The sequence below is a fragment of the Anopheles coustani genome, chromosome 2 (genome assembly GCF_943734705.1).
Source record: "Anopheles coustani chromosome 2, idAnoCousDA_361_x.2, whole genome shotgun sequence".
NCBI classification, from domain to species: Eukaryota; Metazoa; Arthropoda; class Insecta; order Diptera; family Culicidae; genus Anopheles; species Anopheles coustani.
This window is the reverse complement of record NC_071289.1, coordinates 10,982,452-11,009,215: the sequence shown is the minus strand read 5'-3', so window position 1 is coordinate 11,009,215 and position 26,764 is coordinate 10,982,452. Positions and strand designations below refer to the sequence as shown.

At 44.0% G+C, this 26,764-nt stretch overlaps 2 protein-coding genes and 1 pseudogene across 2 annotated transcripts; 1 reads left to right on the top strand and 2 right to left on the bottom strand.

The window, feature by feature from the left end:
- The first annotated feature begins 1,550 nt into the window (after positions 1-1,550).
- LOC131262665 (protein real-time) lies at positions 1,551-22,652 on the top strand. The gene is made up of 8 exons (XM_058264719.1): positions 1,551-2,445; positions 16,167-16,642; positions 16,715-17,201; positions 17,558-17,816; positions 17,891-18,012; positions 19,026-19,284; positions 19,346-19,446; positions 19,550-22,652. Exons 1-8 carry the CDS (start codon positions 2,383-2,385, stop codon positions 19,724-19,726), a joined length of 1,944 nt encoding a protein of 647 aa, XP_058120702.1. The 5' UTR covers positions 1,551-2,382; the 3' UTR covers positions 19,727-22,652.
- Positions 10,803-12,245, bottom strand: LOC131262667 (uncharacterized). The gene has a single exon (XM_058264720.1). The coding sequence runs from the start codon at positions 12,235-12,237 to the stop codon at positions 10,993-10,995; it is 1,245 nt and encodes a 414-aa protein (XP_058120703.1). The 5' UTR covers positions 12,238-12,245; the 3' UTR covers positions 10,803-10,992.
- Positions 22,653-22,726: 74 nt separating the features above from the next.
- LOC131265846 (uncharacterized) lies at positions 22,727-24,630 on the bottom strand (annotated as a pseudogene).
- Positions 24,631-26,764: the final 2,134 nt, after the last annotated feature.

Sequence of the window (26,764 nt, the reverse complement as noted above, 5' to 3'; positions counted from 1 at the left end):
TGAACGCAATAAGACTGAATGGTTGGAAAAATAAACCTGTAACACGTGTCACGCAATAACGCATTACTGAAGAAAATTATTAAAATATTTTGTATATGTTTTGGATCTTCTAGTTAAGTAAAGAAATGAAGTGTATTTTTAAATAATTTTTTTTTAAACATCTGGCAGCTTTCTATTTCCTTGGCTCCATTCTCGTGATTAGACTGCCATGTCCGATTGTAAGCGGTTCTTAATATTCTATGTTTAAGTTTAAAGACAAGTAACGGGCGATTTTACAATTCCTGGAAGTTAACGTAAGTTTTAATTATTTTAAATCAACAAACAATTTACAAAAGCTACGGTTGCAGTCCATGTTAAGTTTCATACAACACGCAAGCTCAACGAAAACGTTGTATGCGGTTAAATTATGCAATCGCTTGCACAATTTGATTGCACACAACAATGGTTTTGACGAAACTACAAAACCAAAACCTTTTCTTTTAAAAAAATGTTTCAAACAGCTTGATATGTTTAGAAAATGTATCTTCGCTATTATTATAAATAGCGAATGAAATCTGCTTCTCAATAACGAACGACAAACCCACAAATAATGGTTAGAGGAACATTGCTCGCTTCCACAGCTTCAGCTTCAATTGCCTAAAGCCATTTCTCGGATGTTAAATTTTCTTAAAAATTAAAATAGATCGAAAAATATTCGATTCGGCTAAAAGACTAAAACATTATAAAGAAATTAGCAATTATTAAACTTGTGGCAAAGGTGTTTGGTGCAAAAGACAACTGTCAGTTGCCCATTGGTTTTCTTGTATTGTCTAGTGATGGAAAAATTAAATACCTGTAAGGACTTTAATATTTCAAATCAGATCCGGTCTGAGATCCGGATCGCCAAATCCGAATCCCATTCCGTTATACCATGCGGACAAATTCAGATTGCCAGGTATATCTGTCATTATTTCATTCATTGAACGATTTATGCAAGAAAATCAGAATTTCAGTTCTCTTTTTCTCATAAAATTCAATCAACTCAATAGTTGCAATAGTCTTCTCTTGCCCTGCTTGAGAAATATGCAGATGCTAGCTGATTTACGAGCTGCAGAAACTGGGTATCAACACTGCATTTTGATAGTCCAGTGAATTTGTCACGATGCCTTTGATGACTAGTGTGATAACGTGAGTGTATTGATTAATTTAAAATGGATTCATTTATTTTAACATACCCTGCGCCAAATCGCACGTAAACCTTTCAATCACACATTCAATCACATCGTCTCTACATTTTCACAATCTGAGACTTGATCACTTTCTAATCAAGTCTTAATCAAATCGAGACCCAAACGAATTAAGTCGGATTTGAACCCATCAAATCGGATCCAATCCTTTAGAATCGGCCAAGGGTTCGAGTCTTCCGAATCCCGATTCTGCCAACACTAGTGTTGTTGTCGTGTACAACCGAACTCGTCAGAAAGAGTTTAGATTTCCTCGCGGAGCGTCGTGTTTTTGTTGACGTCTCGATTCCGCACGTCGGGATTCACAGTCGGACAGCCGTGGTTCATTGTTGTCGTTCGCAAGATGTTTCCTTTTTCGTGAGTGATTTATGTGAACCGTGTCATCCCGTGTCCGTCTCCCCTGCAGCGCCACACTTTCCGATGCCTGGTCCAACCAGCCAACAAGCGCGACTGGCACCAGTTTTTCTTCTCCCTCGCGTTTCCTTCACACTGTACAGCGGGCAGCCTACTTTTGCGTCCACCTCTCCATTTTCATAAAGTGTATTTTCGCAGCGCTAGTCGCGTGTGTAAATTAACCCGCGAATCTCGTCCGACGGGTGGTGAAATTGGTTTCACACTGCAATCCGCGGTGGGATGCTGGTCGGTGTTGTTTAGTGGTCGGCGAGCAGAGAAAAGAGTGGAAAACCAACCACACAACAACCACGGGCGGGAAAGCTTGTGTTGGTAGGGAAAAACGGCGCTAGCACACAACACAAAGCGCGATAAGAAGAAACGCCCCGGATAACCGGTTCCTCGGTTTGACCTTAAACGCGGGCCGGAAGTGAAGCTGAAATAGAATCATATTCCCTGCGCTCCGGAAGCGAAAGTGTTTGCGCCTGCCTTGCGTGTTTTGGAGGTCGTGCTGTGGGGTGGGTGCGTTATAAAAAGGAAACGATAAAACAAATCGGACGTGGTAAAAGGAAACCTTTCCAGCTACTTTGGATGCTTCGGAGCTGAGAGAGAGAGAGATATCTACCTGGGACGATCCGGAAGGCGGAAGATTTGTTTTATTACTCGACAAAAATAAAGTCCAACCCATCCCGAGGTTAAGAGGTGCTATCAGTATCGTGTGAATAATTGCTCCTGTTGCCCTCTACACTACAAAGGATTATCCCGAAGCATGGTGCAGAAGTATGAATCTCCCGTCAGGATCTACAAATATCCTTTCGAGCTGGTCGTCGCGGTAAGTACCCCCCCGGGCCACATGCAGTACTTGCGGTATTTAAATTGTATCCTCCTTCGCTAGTGACCGATTTCAAGGAGATCCCAAAATATCCATCCCTTCGAGACGCTGGGATATTCCATCTCATTTCAAGCTCGATGAAGAAGACTCGCTAAAATCACATGGCACTTCACACGAGGATGGGCGCTTCGAATGTGTTAACATCATTTCGTTCCCCTCCGCCGTCGGCCGTTCGTGACCGGAACGCCCCGCACATGTGATCGATAATTAAAACGGTACACACGGGCGGCCCGGCAGAAACCCTGCGAGGCGTGCTGATCAAGAAGCGCGCCCGAGGACAAATCGAAAACATGTTTTGCGCCACCGATTTGCAACGCCAACTTTGTGCACTGTTTATTTTTGTTATCCTTTCGGCACCGGGGGCGTTTTGCGAAAACATCGTTGCCGGGGGTTGCTTCACGCTCGAATGGAAGAAGATAAGCTGAATGATAAACGAAATGGTGAATGAAATCGGTTGTTACTTCAAGCGCAGCCAGTATGGAATTATGGGATTAATAGATGTATGTACGGCAAGCCATTTCAATTGCAATTTTCAAGGTCAAGATTGTGTCTCTTTTACTTTTATTCCTCAAACTAATCATCTCAAACAGTAAACTACAAGCGAATGCTTGTCTTCCATTCTATCACGATCGAGTTCAATTGTTGTTGAGTTTCCTTAATGCGAAGAAGGGCCTCCCACATTGCTCGCCTTAGCCTTGATTCAAATGTCTGTATTTATGTACACCGTCCTGGTATCTCAACCAAGCGCTGTTTGGCCGCGTTCTGTTTCTATTCGACCAGACTTCAACCGACTTGATCTTGAAATGTTATTAGTGAAACCTTCCGTAACCTTCGGACAGGAGTTTCTACGGTTATTGATGTTTTGTCAACCAATCTGGCCTGATATTTACAATGATAAAAGTTATTCTATCATCGTCATTCTATTTCTGATTAGAGTACCAAGTAAAAGTACACATGCAGTACGCGGTTCGCTTCATTTGACTCAGCTATACGTCAAACAAATTATCAATCATTCAAAAACACCCCACCGTCCCCCGTTTGATGTTCGTTCAATTAGGGCACCATTCCTGAAAAAATCCATTAGTCAGTGTCCCGGGTGTACTTATTTACGTTTAATTCACCTTTTAGCTCGGAATTTCCCAAGAGGTCCACCGTGGTTCTCCACCGCACCGCCAGCCGATCGGGCGCCATTCGGCGGAACATAACGCAACGAAAACGAAAAACGTATGAAAGTAACAAAAATAAATAAAATCAACAAAAAAAAACCACGCAACTGTTTGCCCAAAATCAACGAGGCGCCGTTGGGTATTGATTAAAACGCCACAATCGTCGCCACCGAATGAAAGTAACCGTGTTCCACACGAAAAGACACTCCAAGGCCCGCGGGCTTTTCGGAACCGAAGGGGTGGGGTTTTCGTGGCGCAGAGTAGAACGAGCAGGAAAGGATGTCAGGTTGAAATTTATTCGAAGGACAATTGCGTTCTCACTATTGCCATCGCGCCCTGGTGCAGCTAAAAAGGAACCACAGAAATACTTATTTGAAAATATTACATGCGCATCTGCGAGGTAGTAAATAACACGAGAAAATTAATTAAAATAGACAAACGCTTGCGCTGAACTGAACAAAAGAATTTACTTGAAAGGTATGTAGCTTTTTCCAACTGTAATGGAAAAGAAATAGTTGAAATTTATTTTTAAAAAATATTTTCTTTCCCTTCTTTCAATTGCATCTACTCGAGAGTTGGTATTTTTATTACAACTGATGAAGTTTCTCCCGTAGGGCTTCCTGCCCAACCATACCTCCCCAAAGCCCCTCGAACATACCTGTCCACTGGCCACCCTCAGGGGGGCCTGCACTTTAGTGGTCTCGGGCGTGTACTTTATCAATTTAATGCTTAACTAGCGTTCCGACGCAAGCCATGGAACACTCAGTTGGGGCCGCGGCTGGCCAGATGATTCGGATTAGCGTAGGGACGTGAAAGTTTTCCCATAAAATCGTCCCCAAACGTTCGCTGTAAATCCACTTGGTCCACCTTCTCCATTGCAGAGATTGAACTTTGCATTAATCTTGCACGTGGAATGGGAATTAACAATGAAGTGTAACTCACATTGTTTAATTTAAAAAAATCGCATTCAATTCATTATTCAAAAAACCGTTGAAAACATCATTGTGCCACAGTTTTTACAATACAATTCATATCAAAAGACTCTTCACAAAGCGCAAAACCAAACCTTTTGAAGTGTGTAGTTGTCATGGTCAAGCTTACAAAATTTCATTCGCAACATTTTCCAACTTCTACGAACGCGCCATTTGACACTCCGTCGTTTCATGTTGGAATAATATTTGATATCAAAACCACTTTGAAGTGAAACAAACGAGTGTACGGAGAAAGGGACTCGGTTTGGGGGGGAAAAGCAATCAAAACGGAAAGCCGGCTCGTTTTACATTCCTGCTCGGAAACAGTCCTGAAAGCCCCGTTTGTTGCCCTTGCGTTCGTCCTTTTCACGGAGGCTATTTTAAATCCTCTGCAGCAGGGCGGCTCTGCGATGGCATGATGACCGTGGCCTTTAAACCGCACTCTGCCCGATGGGGCTCGAAAAGCCAGCAGCTCCGCACAGTGCGCCTCGCAACAAGAGGTCAGTAGTGTTATTTTCCTTTGCCAGCTCCGATGTGAAAATTCAGAAGCCACAGGCCCCTTGGGTGAAGTGGCCGCCCTGATTTCCAACGACGGGGCAGGGAGGCAGTAACGGGGCGCGTACGGCGGTTCGTTTGCTTCAAGGTTGCACCAAAGTCTCGACCGTGGATGGCAAAAAAGCTACGGTAGAGTGGTTCCACGGCAGAGCTACCAGCGTAAGAATTTGGATTTGGAGTCGAAATTGTCCCGCGGCGGGAGGAGAAGGGATGGTTCACAAAGAGTGCGCGCGCGCGCCGTTTGCCCGCTACTTCACACACACACACACACACACACGGACACACAAATGCTGCGGCTTTGTGCATTTTTCCAACATCCAAGTAACATTCACCTTCTCCACCACGTGCACCGAGCGTGAGAGAAAAGCGCCAAGGAATGCAGTCGCGTTAGGAAAATGTTGAACATGGTTCGCGGAATCTTGCGCTCGTCTGTGTGTTTGTGTGCAAACCTCCGGCATCTCCCCGCACCGAGTCGGTTGTTCGGACAAACTTTCGCAATAGTAATAAATTTTAAACAACATCACTTCAATCACTTCCCCGCCGCACTCGTCCCATTACCCAAATATGATAGGGCCCTTACAACCACACTACGGTGTTTCGTGGGCCACTCCCTTCCCCGGGAACAGCTGACTACACCTGGGGCCCGAGGGGGGGCCACACAGTAACAGTAGTCTCGTGGTAGTGATGACACTTTAAAGGTCAACAAACGGCGCCGAAATCTGCTGCAATGGAGGCAGAGATTTGCCCTCGAATTAACTCGCGTGCTGGTCGGCTGCCAAATCCAAAAACCACCAACACGCCAGAAATCCGGCTAGCACTTGTATCGGACGGTTAAGAATTATGCCTTCCTATCTCCGTGCGCGTTGGCCACACTTGAAATTGCCGAAAAATTGGCCCGACAAGGCGATAAAAAGAATTTACTTCCCTGCGTCACTCTAGATCTACAGTGGTGCGTCATAATTATGCAACCTTGGACATGAGGATCTGCCAAACTTAAATATTTTGTTGTAGCATCGCCAAACATGTGTGGTTGTTTGTAAAATAGTGCATAATCTCTTTGCATAAAAAAATATGAAATTTCTAGATTTTTTCCCAAAATTATAGTAACATTAATAAACAGGCGAAACTACTTTTATTGGTAGAAGGATGGTTATTTTGCAATTACTGAATATTTATTTATTTATGTTTTTATTTGGCACAACATCCTCAAGTGGGACCAGGCCTTTTCCCGAAGATACTATTTGTGACCGATAGACGGGAATAAATAGATCGGTGGTCAGCCGTTCGTAATACAGTGGGGTATCAAGACTCGAGATTCGATCCCAAACGTATGGTGTGATGTTTCCTTGCGCTATCGTTGCGCCTTGGCTAACCCCTGTTAATATCTATTATGGATGGACTTAATTCTTCAATTAAAAACTATAATGTTTCCCGGAATCGAGAGTCAGTTCTCTGTTTGCACCTTGTCATTTAGAAGGCTTTACAGATAGATTTTGATTTACAATAAGCTTCGTTAAAAATATTTATATTTTATACAGCCTTTTTCTATGGCTAGAGCAAGCTTAAACGAGTTGATCGTCTCTGTGAATTCCTCTATCGGATCGTGAAACCGTAATATGGCAACCTGAAATCCATCATGGTATCTGTCAACTTTTTTATTGATTCTATGGACGTGGATATCAAATCCTTAAACTTCATTACCGGAAAAGGCTGGAAGAAGCTTTATTTGACATTCATATAGATCATTTTATATACCTCGATTTCGAGACATTTTGCTTCGACTGAATTTGTTCATAATTTTTATGATTTTAATTAAACAAAAAAAGGTTGATTGTTTTAAAGATTGAACTCGAAGAGCTTCACATGTTTTCGGGGTAGGGTTCGAAATAAATGTCGCTAAATCAAACTCGTACCTTTATCGCACATCCTCCCTTCACTTTACGCCCACCACTGTAGGCGCATATGTTTCCCAAAACAACCGCCGAAACGGATGGTTATGTTGGCGCGATGTGTAAACCATCGTAAAGCTCGCCAAATACTAGCACGATGGGCGGCCATCTGGGTTGCGTTTTGAAACATTAGCCGCAAATTGAACACGAAACAAACGACCTGGAACAGCAGCAGCAGCAGCAGCACCGTGTCCGTGTTGACGTACACGCTTCGGCGACATTAATGGCGTGGGCGATCTCTTTACCTTTCGCGAAACACCTCTTTGATGGCCCTGGTTTATGGGTGGGGGAGGGGGGGGAAGGATGTGCGAAAAAGTGCGGATTTGATTGGCCATTCTTCCGGGCAAACTACAAGCCATTCGCGACCATGTTGCCCATTTGAATGTTACGAGACTGTTCAACCGTAGTGGGGTAGTACGTATGGAGAAAATGTAACACTTAATTGCAGGTGACAGCTATTTTTTCTGCAGGTGGAGTAATAATTTGTCCCTTACATGACGAAACATTTTCGCCTCTGGCAATTTAATGCAACCAAACAACGTCGTCGTGGGGTAGAAATGTAATTAAATTTGCAACGTAAACCGGTATAGTTTCCCAACGTTTAAGAAGACATTTTTTATTATTTTTGTTTCCAAAAGACAAATAATTTTGGGCTAATTAGAAGGAACCCAAATGTGATGTGATAATGTTAGATTGTTTTCTATTTAGTTTATTTTTTGTAAAGCGAAAATAATAGTTTTTTTTTAATTTGACAACTTATAGGTTAATATCAAACAATATTTCTTCATGTCATTTAGAAAATTAATTTGTGCAATTGAATGTAAAGTTTATTTTTGAATAACCTTGTGTTTTTTTACCTGCTGTCAATTATATTTTTATTATGTTTCATTATGTGTCCCACCAAGACCCTGCTTTTCCTTTGCATAAGTTGGTTCCCAAAAACAAAGATTGGCAATATGAAAAGCGAATGACCCTCACCAACTAAGAACAAAGCAAAAATGCATCACACACCGGCGGCAATTATGCAAATGTAACCAGTTGCTGCTAATGTTTCACTTCTTCCCATGCACGCTGACGACGTTCTCCTCTTGAGCTTCGACTTCGTCTTTCTAATCGTGTTGCAAAATAAATGTTACGAAAGCGGCTTTACGTAACACGCGGGACCTAGACCAGCGGCAGACCGGTTGACCGGACGCCTTACCAACACATGCAACAATTTGCCCGCTTTTGCTAGCGAAAGTCCGTCGTCGACCGAATAAGTCACTCACTTATTAAGGCCTAACCGGCCTGTCTCTCCCGTTCCCCCCGGTCCGTTCGTAGCCTCCGGAAGTACAATGTCCTGCTGTGTGGGGCTTCACCACCAACTGGCGAACCGGGTAATATAGAGATGCATGTCGATACCGATGCCAACGGTACGCCATAAAACAGCAAGGAAACACTCGTCAGGGGTGTGCACGAACTGTTTGAATTATTTAAAACTAGCTCAAACAACAAACAAAAAGGCGAACCGTGGAACGGGGCGAGCGGTGGGAAAAGTGCATCAGGAGGTCAGTCGGGCACGACACACACACACTCCAAACGACAGTTGCGACCCCATTTTCCCAACCCCCACGAAGTAAAAAAAACAACAAAACACCCGACCCAAACGAAGTCGTAAGTCGTGTTGAAGAAAATGAAGGAAAAAAAACCGGATGTAAAGAAAATGGCATTACCAATGTTTGACTTCCGGCCCGGGTGATATTGTCGGCCCGAGTTTGTTTCGGTAACTGCCACCAAATGTTACACTCTAGGAGTGCGAAAGGACTTTGGAAGAACCTTTGGCAGAAAACCCCCTGAGCGAGAAAAACACGTCGCAATCAAAGGTCGAGAGTAGACTGGGAAAGCGGGCTTCGTGGCCTGCGGGGCACAAGAAACTTGCAATCAAACGCAATTGCATGGCCCGAAGCATGCACTCAACCAGCTCTCCGGGTAAATGGCACATCTGGTTATGCGCTACAACGCACTGATTTAACATCGCCGTGACGCATTTGCCTGGCGGGGGAAAATAATGCAGATTTCTTCGCCCATAGAATTAACTCAATCCGTTCGTCCTTGGACAAACAGCTGGGCCTCTCGTACGGCTTGTAACACCGGCACTTGGATGCATTGGCTTCTGAACCGGACAAAACCCTTCGTTCGATGTCCTCGTTAAGGTGTGTACAGGGTGAATTATTTATCGGAATGTTTGATGAGATTTTTTATATTTTTTAATCCCCGCCACGTGCTTCAAACGCGTCATCGTGTTCCATCGGCTTCGAAAAGTGCGTTGTCCAGTGCCTCCTTGATTGACGGTTTCCGTGGGAAAATTACGCGTTACTGCGTCCGCCACGGGGGTGCCTAAAGAAAAAGGTTTCCCACAGCAGAAACATGGAAAAAATAAGTGAAACCCGATCGATACATTTTCCAGTGCGCGACCCTAAAGTCCACACTTCTTTAGTGGTTGGTTTATCCAGCCGGAAAACTAACTCAGTCCTCATTTTTTCCCCTTGGTGCGACAATCGAGGCCGAGGTTCGTCGACGTCCCATCCAGCTGATTGGATAATGAACGTTCAATGCTAGTGATTAGTGAGGGAATTAGTATTGATTGCGCCGGAATGGAGCGGGCTAGACCACCCGACGATAGTCTGGCTGTGGCCGACAAGGAAGTTGGCTCTTAGCCCTCAACGAGCGTCCTGTGGATCCTTTTTTTACCATTGAATCCATTTCCTGTCCCCATGCAGGGGGCGATTCACGCCCTCGGAGGGGTGGAGTTGCATACACCTGAGGTTTTTTCGTCCCACAACGGCCGCCACCTCACACAGCTTGATTTAATCGTCACCGGGATATAGCAACGTTTGTCACGCACCAATGGCGAACTCATTCCGCCGCCATTCCTCGGCACGAAAAGCGAAAGGGAAAATGTCAAAGTTCAAGCCACATCCGACGGCACTGTTGGTGCTATTGGCAACAAACGGCAACAAACAAACTCTCGTCCCTTCAGAAAGAAAAACCCCCGATGGGGGCTGAATCTCTGAAAGCTCCCACATAGTCATTGACCCGGAGACAAGATTTGATCAAATAATCTTACCTGGCCAGAAGAGGGGGTGGGTCCAGGTGGAATGTCGATGTCGATGGCGCACGACAGATTCCCTTACCACGGGGTGTGGGAGGGGAATAATTATAGACCGCAGTACGGTCGATGCAACTATTTAACTAATGATCTTTTCATCGCTATGGAACCTGGATGGTAAGGTTGTGATAACAGCCAAGCTATAATTATAATTGTACGACATTCAAGCACAACGAGCTTCTATTAGTAATGTTTGCATTCCCTCCAAAACGCAAGGGGAGGAGGTGAGAAAAATTAATCATGGACAAAATTTGAATATTATTAAAGAAAATTGGGTCATCTGCTAACAGATAAAGGTGATTTTAACATGAGAATTTGGTTTACCAAAGTTAAAACCTTAATTTACAAAGTTAAAGCTTGTAACAACGAATAAAACTGCATGTCTCTATAAATAAATCATAAGATTTTCTATAAATGTCATACAATAAAAACTTTTCTATAATATTAAAAATTAATTACATCCAAATAAAAGCACACACAAAAACCTATAAATCAATTTCTTAGTTCAGTAACGGTTTTGGATAAGTTGAACCTAAATTCCCGTTACATTTTTTTATTACATTTTAATATTTGTACATGTGCTGCGTGCAGTATGTTTAATGAACTTCCCTCGTAGTGTTGTGCGAATACTAACTTTGTGAGCTTCTAAAATGGTGATTTAAAACCTATCATTTGTCCTTCCGATTTCTTATTTTAGTTTAGCCCGATTTGCTCTGACCTTTCTTCGACTCAATCAGATAGTACTCATAGTCGTTGTTGCCATCGATCTCCGCAAACTTGCCCTTAACCTCCGACAGCTTCTTCTGAACGGTGTCGCTATCTTTGCTCTTCTTGACCAGCTGCTCGCAGATTTCCACCTCTTTGGCCAGCTTTATCAGGTAGTCTTTGAAGTTGTTCGCGTTTCGTTCCTTCAGCTGGAGTAGAATCATCAGCAGCGCCTCCAGCCGCTGCTTCGCTAGTGGCAACTGGTTCGGAAAGGTTATGAACTGGTTCAGGTTAAGCTTTTTCCAGTCCTCCGGCTTGAAGGTAGAGAAGCTGGTTTCCACCTCGCCAAACTGCATCGGATGGGAGTTGGCAAAGGCAATCACTTCGTCGTAATTTCCCGCCAGAACTTGGCTCTTCCAGCGCTTCTCCACGGGCTCGTACAGGTCCGTGTAGAGATGATACTCATTTTGGTTGTCGTCTTCAAACACGACACGGCCCGCATCCAAGCCGGCCACGGCCGCCAGATAACCCTCCCGCTGGTCCTGGCGCTTCAGTATCTCGGGCTTGATAAGCCGGTACATGGTGAGCTTAGACGACTTGGCCGGCAGGTGGCGCACGAAGGTAAACAGATTGTCCAACCGTTGGTCCTGGCGCCTGGCATCTCGGTACACCCATTCGATGATCGTGCGGTACAGCGTGTCCGGTGGATGTCCCTCCAGGTACAGATGGTAGTACTTGAGCGCCTGCCTGACATAACCCATGCCGATGTTGGTCAGCAGCAGCTCGAGATGAAGCGGACGCCATTCCCCGTTCAGCTTGCGCACTTCCCCTTCCATGGCCTGCTTTTCGTTCTGTTGATGTCGAATGTCGAGTTGCGCTACCTGCACGCGCGTCTGCATTTCACGCTCGTGCATCCGAAGGTCGCCCTCCAGATCGGCCCGTGCCTTGTCCAGCATCAGCTGGCAGAAGGCGAACGATGGTTCTGGCGTGGTGGCCGTCTCTTCGCGCGTTTCACACGCCGTTAGGTTCTTCCGGGTGTAGTAGAACTGCAGCAGCACGTTGTTCCACAGCTCGTTACACTTCCAGCTGGGTGATGGATTGCCAAGCAACGGTCGCATCTCGTCCTCGGTGACTTCGATCGTACATTGTGCAGCCGTTTCGCTTGTGAATTGGAGCAAGACCACCGCTCCCGTCAAGAAAACGAACCAACCGACGGAGAGAACCACTCGGGGGCTCATTCTAATAAATTTTGCCCACAACACGAACTAAAAAACCAACGTCTGCGGCGCGAATGCGACATTTTATATGCTGCGTTTCGCTGATATTCCGCCACCTTTCAACGGTATTGAAACAATCGATCAACGACATGAAGCAATGGCACGACCATGAAGCAATAGTAATTAATGAATTGTAAATGTTTGAAGAGTTGCAGACAAAGGTGTCACAGTGACCGACCGGGACTAATCAGATTAGCTTTGCATAGAGCATCGTTACCCATAGTGACGGTGTGCCTGACAAAGACAGCAACTCCCAAGAGATGCAAGTGTAGCTGGTCAGTTACCTTCAATGAATCCAGTTTATAATGATGTGGTACTTTTTTAAAACAATTTATTAGCTAAATGTAGGAAAATTAAAAGATTTCCAAATGAATACGACCGTTGTATTTTAAAGATTAATTGCGAATATGTTTGTGAAGGCTTTAACTAATTTTGAAAAACAAAACCTTTTTGCAAAAGTATTAGGAAAAAGTGATCATAATCATACAAAATTAAAACAAATTATCCAAAAAAAAAAAATTATCCAACTACATGAAAACTAGAAGATTTCCAAATGATTATGAACGTATTATTTTAAAGATAAATTGCGAATATGTTTGTGAAGGCTTTAACTAATTTTGAAAAACAAAACATTTTTGCAAAAGTACACAAAACAATACCACACGTTAAATTTACACATCTAAAAAGACATGTGTAAATTAGGAAATTTTTTATCTATTTTTCACTACAAATTTTTGATGATGATTTTTAATTCACACAATATTGTTCCTTCTAGCGACAGTGCAATTATAGTTACTCTTACTATAGTATAAAACGCCATTTTAAAAATTTCTTATATTGTTTACATATTTTCTAAACAGATTGGATTGTAACTAAAGTGTCATGTACCTTAGTTTATAAAACTATAATGGGATGGATTTGTACTTTTACAGAGAGAGTTTTAAGAAACTAAAAGTTATAATAATATTTTCTCTAACATAAGTTGTAGAAATTGTTTCATGCAAGATCACTTCTGTAGTATGGAATTTATTACGCTTTCGTGTTATGCCAGTTTATTTTGTTTTTTCCTCTCGCAATTTTATCAATTGCCCTATTTAGCGGATCGTTGATCATATTATGCACACACATGTCACTCAGCATTTCATCCGTCATGATAAACTGCATCCTTTCCTTCTTCTCGGAAGCGCCAACACTCAACAAGTTAAACTTATTCCCCTTGGCTTCGTTCCCCCGCTCGCCGACAGTTTTCAAACGATCTATTGCAACCGTTCCTTTATTGATCAAACCCGGCAAACGTCAACGGGATGGAAAAAGCTGCCAGAACTAAATGCGAAGAATCGCGCGTCGTTCCTACCGAGGGCCGGAAGAAAGGCGAGGGCAGTAGCACCAGCAACACTGTGTATGATTGCACTTAAGTTCGCATGAAAGGCTCCATTTATCAGCGACACCGGCGTGTGTTATGCGGTGCTGTTATGCACGTTATGTGAGGTTGTTGGGAGGAGGCCGACCGAGAGTAGTGTCCCCCCCCCGGTTCGCTCGGCGGATGATAGTGCACGGAATGATTCCACGTGCCTGTCAGTGGCAGTGAAAAGTATCATTTTTCCACACCACCCCGCCACTCGCTTGGTGCACGCGGGAGAAAGTGTCCCCAACCCGCCACACTTGTGGCATTCCCACTTGACTCGATGGTTTGGCGTGGGCTGAAGGAGTGAAGGTGAACGTTATTTATAAATTGAACGCCACGATTTCTGCGAGCTCTGCCCCGGGTTGACGACAACTGGGAGCTGCCTAGGACATCGTTTTTCATCCCCGACCCCCTGGGTGAAAAGCTCTCTGGAAGGTTCGGCACCCACGCTGCCTACTCCGGTGTTTTTCCCCCCTCCATGACGAATGAACGATTGGCAACAATTTGCGTTCGATGTTTGTTTTATGGCCTAAGCACCACCAGAGCTTTTCCGATCGATGTACGCGCGCGCGGTTTGCCCGCATCCCGGGCCCATTAATTGTTACTTAATTGATTGATCATTAGGACACAGTGCGTAGAAGACGAGGGATAAAAGGAAAAATCCCACCTCGTTGGGACAATAGCATGATGCCCGCGGGGAAAAAGCGACCCAGCGAGTTGATTGGCTCCCCTGGTCCTTTCGGTTGTGTTTGCATTCTTTCCTCTTTGTTCGGTTGCTAAACGATCCTTCCACTTATTTTCCCTCCTTTCTCTCGCCCCAAAGGTGCGGAGGACCTTCAAGGGCGACCTTAGTTCTTTAGCAGTGTTGCCTCGTTTGCAGTAATGTTTGTACCGGCAGTTTGGTGAGAACTTATTGTTCAAGGTCCTCGCGCAGCTGATAACTTCCAGCGGGGAACAAAAACAAAGTTCGCTCGCCAAACGAACGTCGTTAAACAGTTTGATTGACATTGGGCTGCGGATGATGATGGTTATTGATAAAACTTTTTCACAACTGCCCAATGTACGAGCGAGGGGGAAAAAGCGTACAGTTTTCGTTTCTACAAATGGCTAGCCATCCCGGCAACATTCGTAAGCCCCGGGAAAGCCGGAAACTTGTTTGCCTTCCGTTCGCAACAAACGTACAAAGCCATTCTGGTGGGTGGATTATGTCAACTGTAATCAACGGGGATGGATTGGCTCGACGGAGGATTACCGGGGTTTTCCGGGCTGTTGTGTCCCGCACAATCACCCTGGGAGATGGTACTTGCAAAATCCAACCAGATACAAGCCCACACACGCCGATGTAATGGCAACTCCATGCGGTAACTTTTCCGCATGTCGTACGCGAAGTGGCTCGGGATGGCTCCGTTTGGCTGTGGCGGTGTGGAAAATGTTATTTATTTTCCATTCCAGCTTTGTTGCTGCCCTCGCAAATGGTGGGTTCGGGTGGAGCAGGTTTTAAACAACTCTTGCAAAAGACCGTGGATGATAATCTGGTGGCAAAGTTGAGCCGTGAATTGCACGATGACCTTTTGTTGGACAAAGCACTTTACCGTTCATTTGAAACATTGGTCTACGGTGTGTGTATGGGAAACAAAACCTCTGGCAGTTGTGCAGACATGAAGTAGATTGTTTAATTTTAAATTATTGAATTAAGCACGTCTTCAAGTATAAAATGGAAACTCATTATTTTAAAACCCCATGACAGTCGATTTTACTATAGCAAAATTATTTCAGAAAAGTATAACGATCATATATATTCTTAAAACAAAATGTATTTTATCTAAAACTATCTCCAAACTATCAACATCTCTTTAAACCTCTATAGCAACAAATACGAAATAATCGAATTTATAAACAGGTTTGTTTTCAAAACAAAGCTATACGGAACTACAAGAAGTGGAAGGAGAAATTCTGACTCCATAAGAGACTTGTTGCTTCAGTTTTGCATACAAATTAACAAACCAAATGAACCTAATTATCCGCCGTTAAACTCGATTGAGCGTACCGATTGATCCATGGATTATGAAAATCATATGGCCCATTTTTATAGATTAAATACCAAATTGTGTTTTTTGTATTACATAAACACACAGAGGTATTCGAATGGTTGCTCATCGAAATACACAACGTTGAAATAATGAGCAAAGTTTACAAAAGCTCTTGGGGATTGGCTAAGCATATTTGATTTTTCAACCAAATTTGACTATTTGCTCCAAAAGACCAAAAGCCTTTTCTGGTTTATTGAAATAAGTTAAATTTATTGCAATAGTCAGTATTTAAATACTGAAGCTGTGCTAGCTTTATCATAAGTATCTTCTATGTAAGTTTCTTGGATGATTGCGATCAAAATTGATCTTATTTTAGAAAGCCAAAAGATGCATGCTTTTCTCAAATATTATAATCGTTTGACTAAACTCCTTCTTCTTTTACTCCAATTGATCAGGCGTACGAGCGGCGCTTCCCAACCTGTCCGCAGATGCCGATCGTGCTCGACTGCGAGGTGATCGAGGACAGCGTGTTCGACAATGGGGCGCGCCGGGACACGAAGCGTCGGTGCAAGATCGCGGTCGAGGCACCGTACCTGATCAAGAAGATCATCGGCGTGGACGTGGTGTACTTCATCCAGAAGAACTTCCTCGACATGAAGACGCGCACGCTGAGCATCGAGGCGACGAACGAGTCGTTCGCGACGCGGGTGGAAATCTTCGAAAAGTGTCGCTACTACGCGCACCCGGAAAACCCGGACTGGACGTGCTTCGACCAGACGGCGACGCTGGACATTAAGAACTTTTTCGGCATCGAGCACTCGATGGAGAAGATGGGCATGAAGCAGTACACGCAGACGACGCTCAAGGGCAAGGAGATCATCGAGTACTTCGTCAACGAGCTCAAGCAGGAGGGTGTCACGCATGTGGAGAGGTAGGAATGGAGTGATTCCAGGAAAATATTGCCTGATTCAACATCCCGTCTTTACTTGTGAATCCCTTCCAGGTGGGTGGATACCGATGTGATGACTACTAGTACCACGAACAACACCACCACAAGCGGCACGGTGCTCTCGGAGAAACCCCCGCTGTGTCGCGACAACTCCATCCTGGACGCGGACTACATCGCCAAGCATCTCGGCCAGCTGACGCCACTGCAAGAGTCCAAACTGGTGCAGTTCCGTAAGCGACTGGAGGAAACGACCGAACAACCGGTGCCGGACTATCAAACACTGCTCCGGTTTCTACGAGCGCGCGATTTCAGCATCGACAAGGCCACGGTAATGCTGCAGGAATCGCTGCAGTGGCGCAAGGAGCACCGTATCGATGACATCCTCGGCGAGTACAAGACGCCCGCCGTCGTGGAGAAGTACTTCCCGGGCGGATGGCACCATCACGACAAGGACGGACGTCCGCTGTACATCCTACGACTTGGCACGATGGATGTGAAGGGTCTGCTGAAATCGGTCGGCGAAGACGAACTCCTCAAACTGGTAAGATGCTGTGGTGAACACAGTAGGCTGTGTTAGTAAAACATATTGTAAGAATCATAGCCAGCTTAGCTTAATGTCTCAATGCACAACAAAGAAGAAGAGGTGGTTTTTAAATTCATTCACATTCCGTCCTCGTGTTCGTGGACAAAAGAGTGAGGAGAAAAAGAACATACTATCCGCAAACCAGGGACAAAGAGCACATTCCTTCACCGGGGAAGCCTTATCAGGGGGTACTAGGTCAGCGCAATATTGCGGTCAGCGCGCAAATTAAGCAACATCACCCGGAGAAAACGAAACCTTGCCGCGGTTACGGCCGTTATCAATAAACATTATTTCTTTCCTCTTACTTCCTGCAGACACTGCACATCTGCGAGCAAGGCCTGCAGCTGATGAAGGATGCGGCAAATCAGTTCGCCAAACCAATCTGGAACTGGTGTCTGCTGGTGGATCTCGATGGCCTCTCGATGCGGCACCTTTGGCGGCCGGGAGTGAAAGCCCTCCTGCGCATCATCGAAACGGTCGAGACAAACTACCCGGAAACGATGGGCCGCGTGTTGATCGTGCGTGCACCGCGCGTATTTCCCGTTCTGTGGACCATCGTTAGCACGTTCATCGGTATGTGTGTGTGTTCGCGGAAATGACCGCATCTTATCGCTTATCCATTGTATACCTTTGGTGTATATTTGCAGATGAAAACACACGCTCAAAGTTTCTGTTCTTCGGTGGACCGGACTGTTTGCACGCGGAAGACGGGATCGAGCAGTACGTACACACGGACAAGATCCCCAGCTTCTTGGGAGGGTCATGCAGTGTAAGTATTCCCAGGCCGGGTGGGGAGTATTGGGAATCGACAACTTGTACACCTTGTTGCACGTGACGGTCTTGTTCATGTACTTTTATTGTTAAAACACACGGATTCGGTTAACCAAATATTTCGACGAATATCCCTCGGCTGAAAGATCAATCAAGTCTCCGTTTTTTTTTTTTGCGTTTTGTAATTAAACTGATATAAAAATCCACTAACCACTTCCCCGTACCACCTTCCTCCCACACGTGCAGCCAAGTATACTGACGGTGGTGGAACCGGTACCGGCCAAACTGTACACGCGCTGCTTTCTGAGCGCATGTCACTGTGTAAGATAAGAATGTACATATATTTCCGTGTTTCTTTTACCACCACCCCCTTTCCCTACCTACCTTCTCTCGTTTGATCGTTACTTTTACTTGTATGCTCTCTAGCTACCACGCCCGCACCATTTGTCCGCTTTCGTATTCGGAAAACGTTATGGAAAGATTTGCAAAACACATCATTACATCGTGCCAGACAATCGAAACATTTAAGACCAATCAGCCAAACGCTACATAAACACTGCCGTCACCTTTCATCAGTGCCTTCGACTTTGGCCGTCCATTATCGTCCTCCGTTCATCGTTCTTAAGCTACTCGTTGGTGCAATTTTATGATTCACTTTTGTTTTTGCTTTTGCCCTGATACCCTGATACTTTTTTTCGTGTTTTTTGTTTGTTTGTAGTGGCGTTATAAGGAATTTATTTACGCTTTAAGTTTGTGATCTATTGAACTTTATTGCTCACTTTGTATTTACTGCATAGATACTCCAACTTAACAACGATCGCAAAGTTTTGTCGCTGGTTAAAAACATCAAATTTTGTCCGCTTTCAAACAAAAATGGTTAGTGACATCGTTTAGCTGCCGCTCTCTCCTTCTCGTTACTTGAACATTTTCAAATTGCATTTTATTGCGCACATGGTAGAGCCCTTAAATTTACTGGTTCCATTTTTTCCCACTCTTACACACTCGCTACAGACGTTGATCCACGAAGGGGGCCTGGTCCCGAAGCACCTCTACAAGTCGGAATCGATCGAGGAAAGCAACGGTGCGGTTCACGCGCACGATCACCACGGACTGTACAAATCGGTCGACCTCAAACCGGGCCAGCTGTTCGAGCTCATCATCCGCAACACCGACCCAAAGAGTGTCCTGACGTGGGACTTTGAGGTGCTGAAAAATGATACCCTGTTCGCCGTCTACCACACGGAGAAGGAACTCGGAGCGAGTGGAAGCGGTAGGTTTTGGAGTTTTGTGGGTTTGTGCAAATGTTTGCTTCACTTCAAACATATTTTCAGATAATTTCGCTTCAGTGTTTGACTCAGCAGACTTCAAGGAAGGTGTGAACTATAAGAAAATCGAACAGAACGTCAAATGCCGCCCGAAAGAAGGAGTACAGGTAATTTTTGTTAAATGATAAACTAAATGTTTCTTTTAAATAATTAAATTTAAACATGACCTAACAAACAAACCCTCATGCTACTATAACTTCCCTCTCCCAGGGCTCCCATGAAATGGCTAGCACCGGTTCGTACGTCCTACAGTGGATGTGTCCACCGTCCTGCGACGGTCCGGCCCAGCTGATGTACTTCCACGAGGTTCTCAGCTCGGCCAACTACAAAGGCTCGATGACTAGTCTGCAGTCGGGATTCTCCTCGAACAGCCTACAATCTCGATGATGAACGGCAACGCATGAGACTGAACGGAGCGCCACCACATCCGGGGCCTCCGCCCACTCGATAGAGGGAGAATGTTCCCACATCACAAGCACTAGCATTGGCACTAGCGGCGAGCCTGCCGGCACCTTGCCGACCCCGTAACTCTGTTCAATCATACCCAGTATGTGTAAGCAGCATGAATCTCGGCGCATAACCATCTCCGCTATGGTTCTTTTTAAAGTGAATCTTTATCAACAATCCAAACTACCCTTACTATGAATCTTTCAAACATTTTGACTGCAGAAATTACCTCCCTGGGAGGAAGGAGGCTAGAATGAAAAGGTTGTATTTGCACTGAAACTGAAAGCAACAAAAGGAAAATCGAATTATGGAGAAACGAAACTCTTCAAAGAAACACTATATAACTATCTAACTAGAGGCAGCTAAACGACACAAAAACAAGAAGCTAAACAAGGTACATTATAACTGCTTAAGGACACCTGTTACTGAATGTGAAGTATAATCAATTAACGGAGAGAAGAAGCAAAACGATACAACAATCCCTCAAACAGCAACCGATAAGGATCTCGTAGGTGAAAAGTGTAGGTAAACAAAAAAAGCAAGGAAGCTGTTTCGTATGAATCTTAGCAAAAACGCTACTTCCCTGCCGCCGTCCCCAAGTAGGTCTGAGCGTTTGTAAGTGTACGTGTCCCCGGTGTGAAGTGGACAATAATAAAGGGCGACGACACAGAGTAGAGAGGTAGCATAAAACGTAGGGAAACACGTCTGGTAGAATCTAGAAGAAAAACCAACCAGTTCACAATTATAGTATCGGTATGTAAAAAAAAAAGTTAGGCCAACACAACATTTACCCGCAGATTTTTAACGCTTTGATTATGAATGGTCCAGCTGGTTTAAGCTGGTCTAATGTGAACCTCCTTTTTTAAACTAGCTACCATGCACGTCTCTTACCTCCAGGTAACCTAAAACAATGAAAATGAGATATGGATATGGATCATTTAGCTTTTTGAAAATTATTTTTAAATGAACACATTTACAATCTTCGTTGAAATGTGTAAATTTACAGTCTTGTGCAGTTTTTACAAGTTAAAATATTCAAATAATGATAGTAACTGGAAGTTGGAAAAATCTCTGCTAAATCATACCATGTACGGCAGGAGTAACGTTTACCAAATCATTCTTTTCACAAGCAACTATCAAGAGCTATACACAATTGCTAAGAAATGGCTTAAACAGAATGCCCCGCTCTGGTCCATCCAACTAAATCGATCCATATAGTCTCGTATCACCATAGAACACTAGAGAATAGACAAGTGTAAAATGAATCCCTAAGCTTACGCATCCATCAACATATTTTCTATAAGCATATTACAGAAGGCAAGACGTTAGCAAAAACGAAAGCTCCCATTGTCCATGGTCGCGGGACGGATTGGATGACACTAGCCAACAAATACAGCACAATCTCCCCGGTGGAAGTGTTCTAGGATCTGAGATCCGGAGCGAAGTTTTTAGACAAACATGCGTGCGACGAAGGCACAGGCGTAGGTGTGTGTTTGTTGCGTAGGGCAATATCTTATGAGATGAGGTGAAAGGCTTTAGTGAATAGTTTATATAGAACGATTAGAAAATGAGACGTACGAACAGTAGGATTTTATGTGTTTTTTGCCACTCAAATGTGTCGAATTTGGATTTTATATTTTCTAACTAATTCAGTAAAATTAGCGCAGGTAATCGTAAAACCCGTGATACAATTATTTTACGTTGTGTGTTTATTTTAAGATATTGTTTACAACCATTGGAGTAGGATAAGTGGAAAGTAGATGTAAAAAGTGTTTTTCCTTATGCCACAAATGGAGAAACCAATTTGGCACCAATTTGGCAATTTTTTTTCAATTTTGGTTTTATTGTTATTCCATCATTAAAACCTTCGAATCTAAACCTCTCAAGATCTGCGGAAGCAAAAAAGGGCGTGAAGTGAAAGCGTAAATGAACGTCTAAAACATGTCAACAATACGTATCGCATTGCAACCAAACTAATGTTCAAAGGCAAACAAAAGAGACATACAAACGAAGCATATATAACTATCGTATACAATCGAGCAACAATTATTAGGCGATGGCAATGGTTACACTTTAATTGTACACTTTGTTAAATTAAACACACACACACACACACACATTTTCGAATCTTATAACCAACATCACACGTCCGTCAACATCGATCCAAGCAAGTTTAAAAAAAAACCCCAGTAGGCCACTGTTGTTAATTAGATGTTTAAACGGAAAAGGAAAACACTTTGCAAACCCTTGCAATGATAGGTTTCGGACACCACACGGGAAAACAAGCGTTCGTTCGTTAAAACGGTAGCTTTGGATTTTTAATAATTTTGTGAACACAAACGGGATAAGTAAAACATAAAACATACGATACGCAACCAGAGAGTGTGACCTGATCGAATGGGGGAGATTAGCGGATAAGGCTCGACCCCAAAAAAAAAAAAGCCTAACTAGAAAAGAGAAAACAAGAAATTTAGACGCTTTATCGGTAGCCACCAATATTGGCACGGATTTGTTAGTTTGTTTATTCGCAAACCAATTACTCGCGGGTTTATCTTCATCATCATTGTCATCGGCAAGTGATAGAACATGGTCATCCAGGGCGGCGTGTGAAGGAAAACGTGGGAGGAAAACGATCGGTCATCCTAGATATATCGGTAGCTCAGCGTAGGAAACCATACATGTATGTGTTTTTGTGTGTATGATTAACCAACCGACGGTAGGAAAAATATAGGAGCAGGTAAGTTTGTTGGGCAGCTGCGCGGGAAAGGGGAAAATGGTGAGGCACATAAAAATGATTTCTGAAAGTATTGTATCGTCGACATTAGATTATACAGCGCTATACAGATAATAAAGATATAAAGTAATATAAATCTAAGAAAAGTTGTGTTGAATGATTACAATTTATTATCGATTTGAACAGCACGTGCTTTAAGGGACTTGGTTATTTTTGTGAAAATATGGTGTACCAATAAAATTTGAAGCGAAAGCATTTCTTTTAAGACGTGTCGTACACCGTTTAACTGTAGATTAAATTCTTCAACGACTTCACCGTGGATAACTGTTCGATCGCATCCGCCTTTTCAAGGGTAATTCCAATGCAGTGAGTTATGGTTAGTTCCTGTGGACAAAAAAGAAAGAAATTTGAGAAAAAGTCAAACGAAAGTTATCATTTCCTTACCAAAAGGTAGAAACAGTTGCGGACGATTGCCTCGACGGAAGCGTTCGTGAGGGCACGAAGATTCACCAGCACCAATCGGCGGAGGTGGGTCAACTTCCTGGCCACCAGCGCCAGACAGTCATCATCGAACCCAGCTTTGTTCGACTCCAGATGCAGGTGCTCGATCAGTGGACAGTTGCGCACAACGAACGAGATCCCCTTGAATGTCACCTGTGGACAGTGCGTGAGGACCAACTCGCGCAAGTTCGGAACGTTCATCGTGAGCAGGGAAGCGTCGGACATATCCCGGCAGCTGTACCGCAGGCACGTGAGGTTTTCCAACTCCTCGAACCGTACCACCCCCTCGGCCAGGATTTCCCGCTCGCGGAACACAAAATTTTCCAAATCAAGCACCCGAACATGGCGCATCCGATCCAGCAGGGTTCGCACGACGATGATGTCACGCATGAGGCTTTCATCGTCCACATCCTCCAGGCAGAGCCGGTGCAACCGGGGAAAGGAGCAGAATATGGCCGGCGAAATAAGCGGGAAGGTTACGGCCAACGAAAGCTCGGTTACGCCCTCGATCCGGAGATGGCGCAGCTCCCGGAATGCCTTACAGTTGTTGATACTCTCGGCGATTATTTCCAGTTCCTGCAGCTGAAGCAGCTTCTTCGGCAACGCATCCACCGCCCGCAGGGACAGTTCCGAGCCGATCGTAAGCGATCGTAGCTGCGGTTGTGCCTCGAACAGGCGTATCAACTCGTCGGAGAAATCGTCCTCGTTGCCGGCACTTTTCACGTTCAGTCGGTACAGCTTCAGCCCGTGGTAGGAATTTAGCAGCGCCAACAGTGGCTTCATCTCTTCCACCCGCACGGTCAACTCCCTCAACGTGCCATGGTGGTCGTTGAGCAGTGGCCTTAAATGATGCAGTTCCATCTCGAACCTTTCAAACGCCACCGAAACCAGTCGGGCTCCATTGAGAAACGCAACACTTCGCAGAATCGAATAACTTGCCAAGTGCAACCGAAGATGTCGGAGGGCCTTCAAGGACCGCAGTGCCGTTTCGATGTTCTCCGGTACCGCACCGTAAGCCGATTCCGACTCGCTCGTAATGGTAAGCCGTTCCAGGTTGTACAGCGTCGGAAACACTTCCAGCACGTCCGCCGACAGTTGCGTGACCTGAAGGGCAAGTGCTTTCAGGGCGTGACCTTGGTGCTGGAAAAATTTACCAAACTCGGCCCGCGCCGGCAGATCGTCGTTGGGAATGGTAAGCTTAATGTTGCACCGAGGGTACGGTTTGGCCATCAGCTCCGCCAGGATCGTTTCCATCGGGATCAGCTGGTGTGTGACGGGATGAACCGGTCGAATGTGTACGCTGGCGTGTTTTGGCAGGACGAACGTCCGGATGAGCTCACTCCAGGCGGTGCACACCAGCGAAACGGTGGCCAGTTCATCCACGGGCAGATGGAGGAATATTTTCTCCAGAATCTAAAACATCAGAAGAAATTTTTGGTGTGGTAAACTGTAACACAATAAAGCTCCACAGAAGGATACTTACTTCATTTGGAAGATCGGAAAGCTCCATTGTATCCGTTTGCACGACACTTCAACTCACTGCGGGTGTTCGAACTGTTGCCAGTATTTGATCAATACTTTCACGGTGCATTATAAATAGCTGCATCATATATACCGAATCCGATGCTATCGGCACCACATTACATGGTCCAGAGTGACAACGATTCGCTGGCTGGTACCATATTGCGATATGGACCGTTCAACAGGTGATGGGAACAACTACGAGTGTGCGCAGTGTGGCCATTGCCGACCCCCGGAGGATGTCACTTTCCTTTTTCTGAACGTGAAACATATATTGCTCATACCAAATGAGAACAGGCAATAAAACAATTGTTATGTTAAAGTTATTGAGAAAATTTATTGAATATGATTGAATATTGATTAATGAAAGTGGTTGTCATACCTAGATCTAGAACACTGCATGAAATGGATAAATATAATATATCAAAAATAATCGATTTCGACATCAGCACAAAGTTTTGTATTTATATCAAAAGATAGATTAAAGATAAAGAATAAAAATAAGTAAAATAAAATTTACATACTTAAATAATAGTAAAGTATAAAATTAAATTAAAAATCGAAAATGGTTGTAAAAACTAGAAAAAAAAAATTAAGAAACCATAAACACGTAAAGTTAAGTAGCAATTCGATTTGTGAAAGCTTGAATGAAACTCCCCACGTTAATATATAGAGCTTTTATTTCATTAATAATTACTCAATCAGTTTATCTATAATTATAAATCACATTTTAATGCAGTTGTTTTGTTCATTCATTTATCGTCATTCGTGTCGCAAGAAGTGTGCCACGTGCTTCCGTTGCAAATATAGAAGGAGAACTGGATGATCTTCATTTGGCAACTACTTCCCATCCCGTAAGTCTGGTTGTTTTTTTTTTTTTATTGTGTAGCTGTTCTGATTCTCTTCTCTATTCATTTCAACGTTGTCTCGCTGTAGGTTTTGTGATTTTTTTTCTGTTTTTTCTTTTTTTCATTTAAATTTTTATGATTTCTGTTTTTTGTTTTACTTTCTTTATGTTCTATTAACACAAATCATATTCATTCTTTTTGTTTGTTATTAGTTTTTGTATGTGCTTGGATCTTCTAGCGATGTTGCCTCGTTTTGGCGTCACTCATAATTTGGGGCAGTGTCAGCCTACCGAAAAAAAAACTAACACAAAAAAACCGCACTGCACTTCCACACGTGGAATGACACTCTTTGCACTCGGATTCAGTTCTTTATGTTTTATTTGCTACTGAGCGTACGTTAATTATTTTGTCCATCATTAAACGGTGCCGCTTGCGAAGGCTCACCCACTCTCCCGGCGTGTGTTCGGATGCTCCTGCTGTTTGGGGGCCAGAGCGTTAACCCGTGCCAGTGTCCTCTTCGATTCGGAGAGAACCAGTGGCTACCCGGCCACTAGGTATCGATTAATGTCTGTTAACCCGAAAGCTACGGATGAGCAGCACCGGAACCGAGTAAGTAAGCCTAAGTCTACTAGATCCGGTACAAACAGATGGGGATGATGCTTTCGATTCGTTCTTGCCGAACAGTTGATTTTCTGTTACTTTTCTATACACAATCTACTAACAGTGATGAAGATGCCATTTCATACGAAAATGTTATCGTTTGCTAGATAGTCTTGTTGTTGTTGTATCGCTTTTTAAACTTTTTCTTCCTATCGTTGGTGATGGTGGTTTGGATTTTCGGGTGGTTTTTACTTTACTCTACTCATCCCGCACGATAGAGTCCGTATCCGATTGCCAAACCGGATACCGTTTGACCGGTGCAAAACATTACGCAGACAACAAACGGCAACAACAACGGTGCCACGGTGTAGAATTGATTCCAGTGGCTTTTGTTGCGGTGATGTTGTTTCATTATTGTGTGATTTACATTTCTTATTTCTGTTTTGCTTTGATGATTTGTTGTCATGCACTACTTTTTATTCGAGGACCGCAGGCGGAGCACTTCAAACTCCCTTTTAAATGCTCCCTCACACCAACGAACACTACCTCTTACAAAGTTTTTGTTTGCAACTTTAGAGCGGGGAAACCTATCGGAATTTTAGTTTATTCTGTCATGCGCGATTGTTTTATTTTATCGCGTTAAAACACAAAGTACTCATCAAAGAACGGATCTTTTCTTTTAACTTGCTTCACTACTCCGGTTTAATTGTTGTTCTCTCGAATCTAGAAAGCACTGAAAACATGCAGAACAATCGTTAACAAACGAAAAAAGGA

Coding starts and splice junctions, on each gene's coding strand:
- LOC131262665 (XM_058264719.1), top strand. CDS start 2,383: ATGGTGCAGAAGTATGAATCTCCCGTCAGGATCTACAAATATCCTTTC. Junction 16,643..16,714: donor GGTGTCACGCATGTGGAGAG/GTAGGAATGGAG, acceptor AATCCCTTCCAG/GTGGGTGGATACCGATGTGA. Junction 19,285..19,345: donor ACTCGGAGCGAGTGGAAGCG/GTAGGTTTTGGA, acceptor ACATATTTTCAG/ATAATTTCGCTTCAGTGTTT.
- LOC131262667 (XM_058264720.1), bottom strand. CDS start 12,237: ATGAGCCCCCGAGTGGTTCTCTCCGTCGGTTGGTTCGTTTTCTTGACG.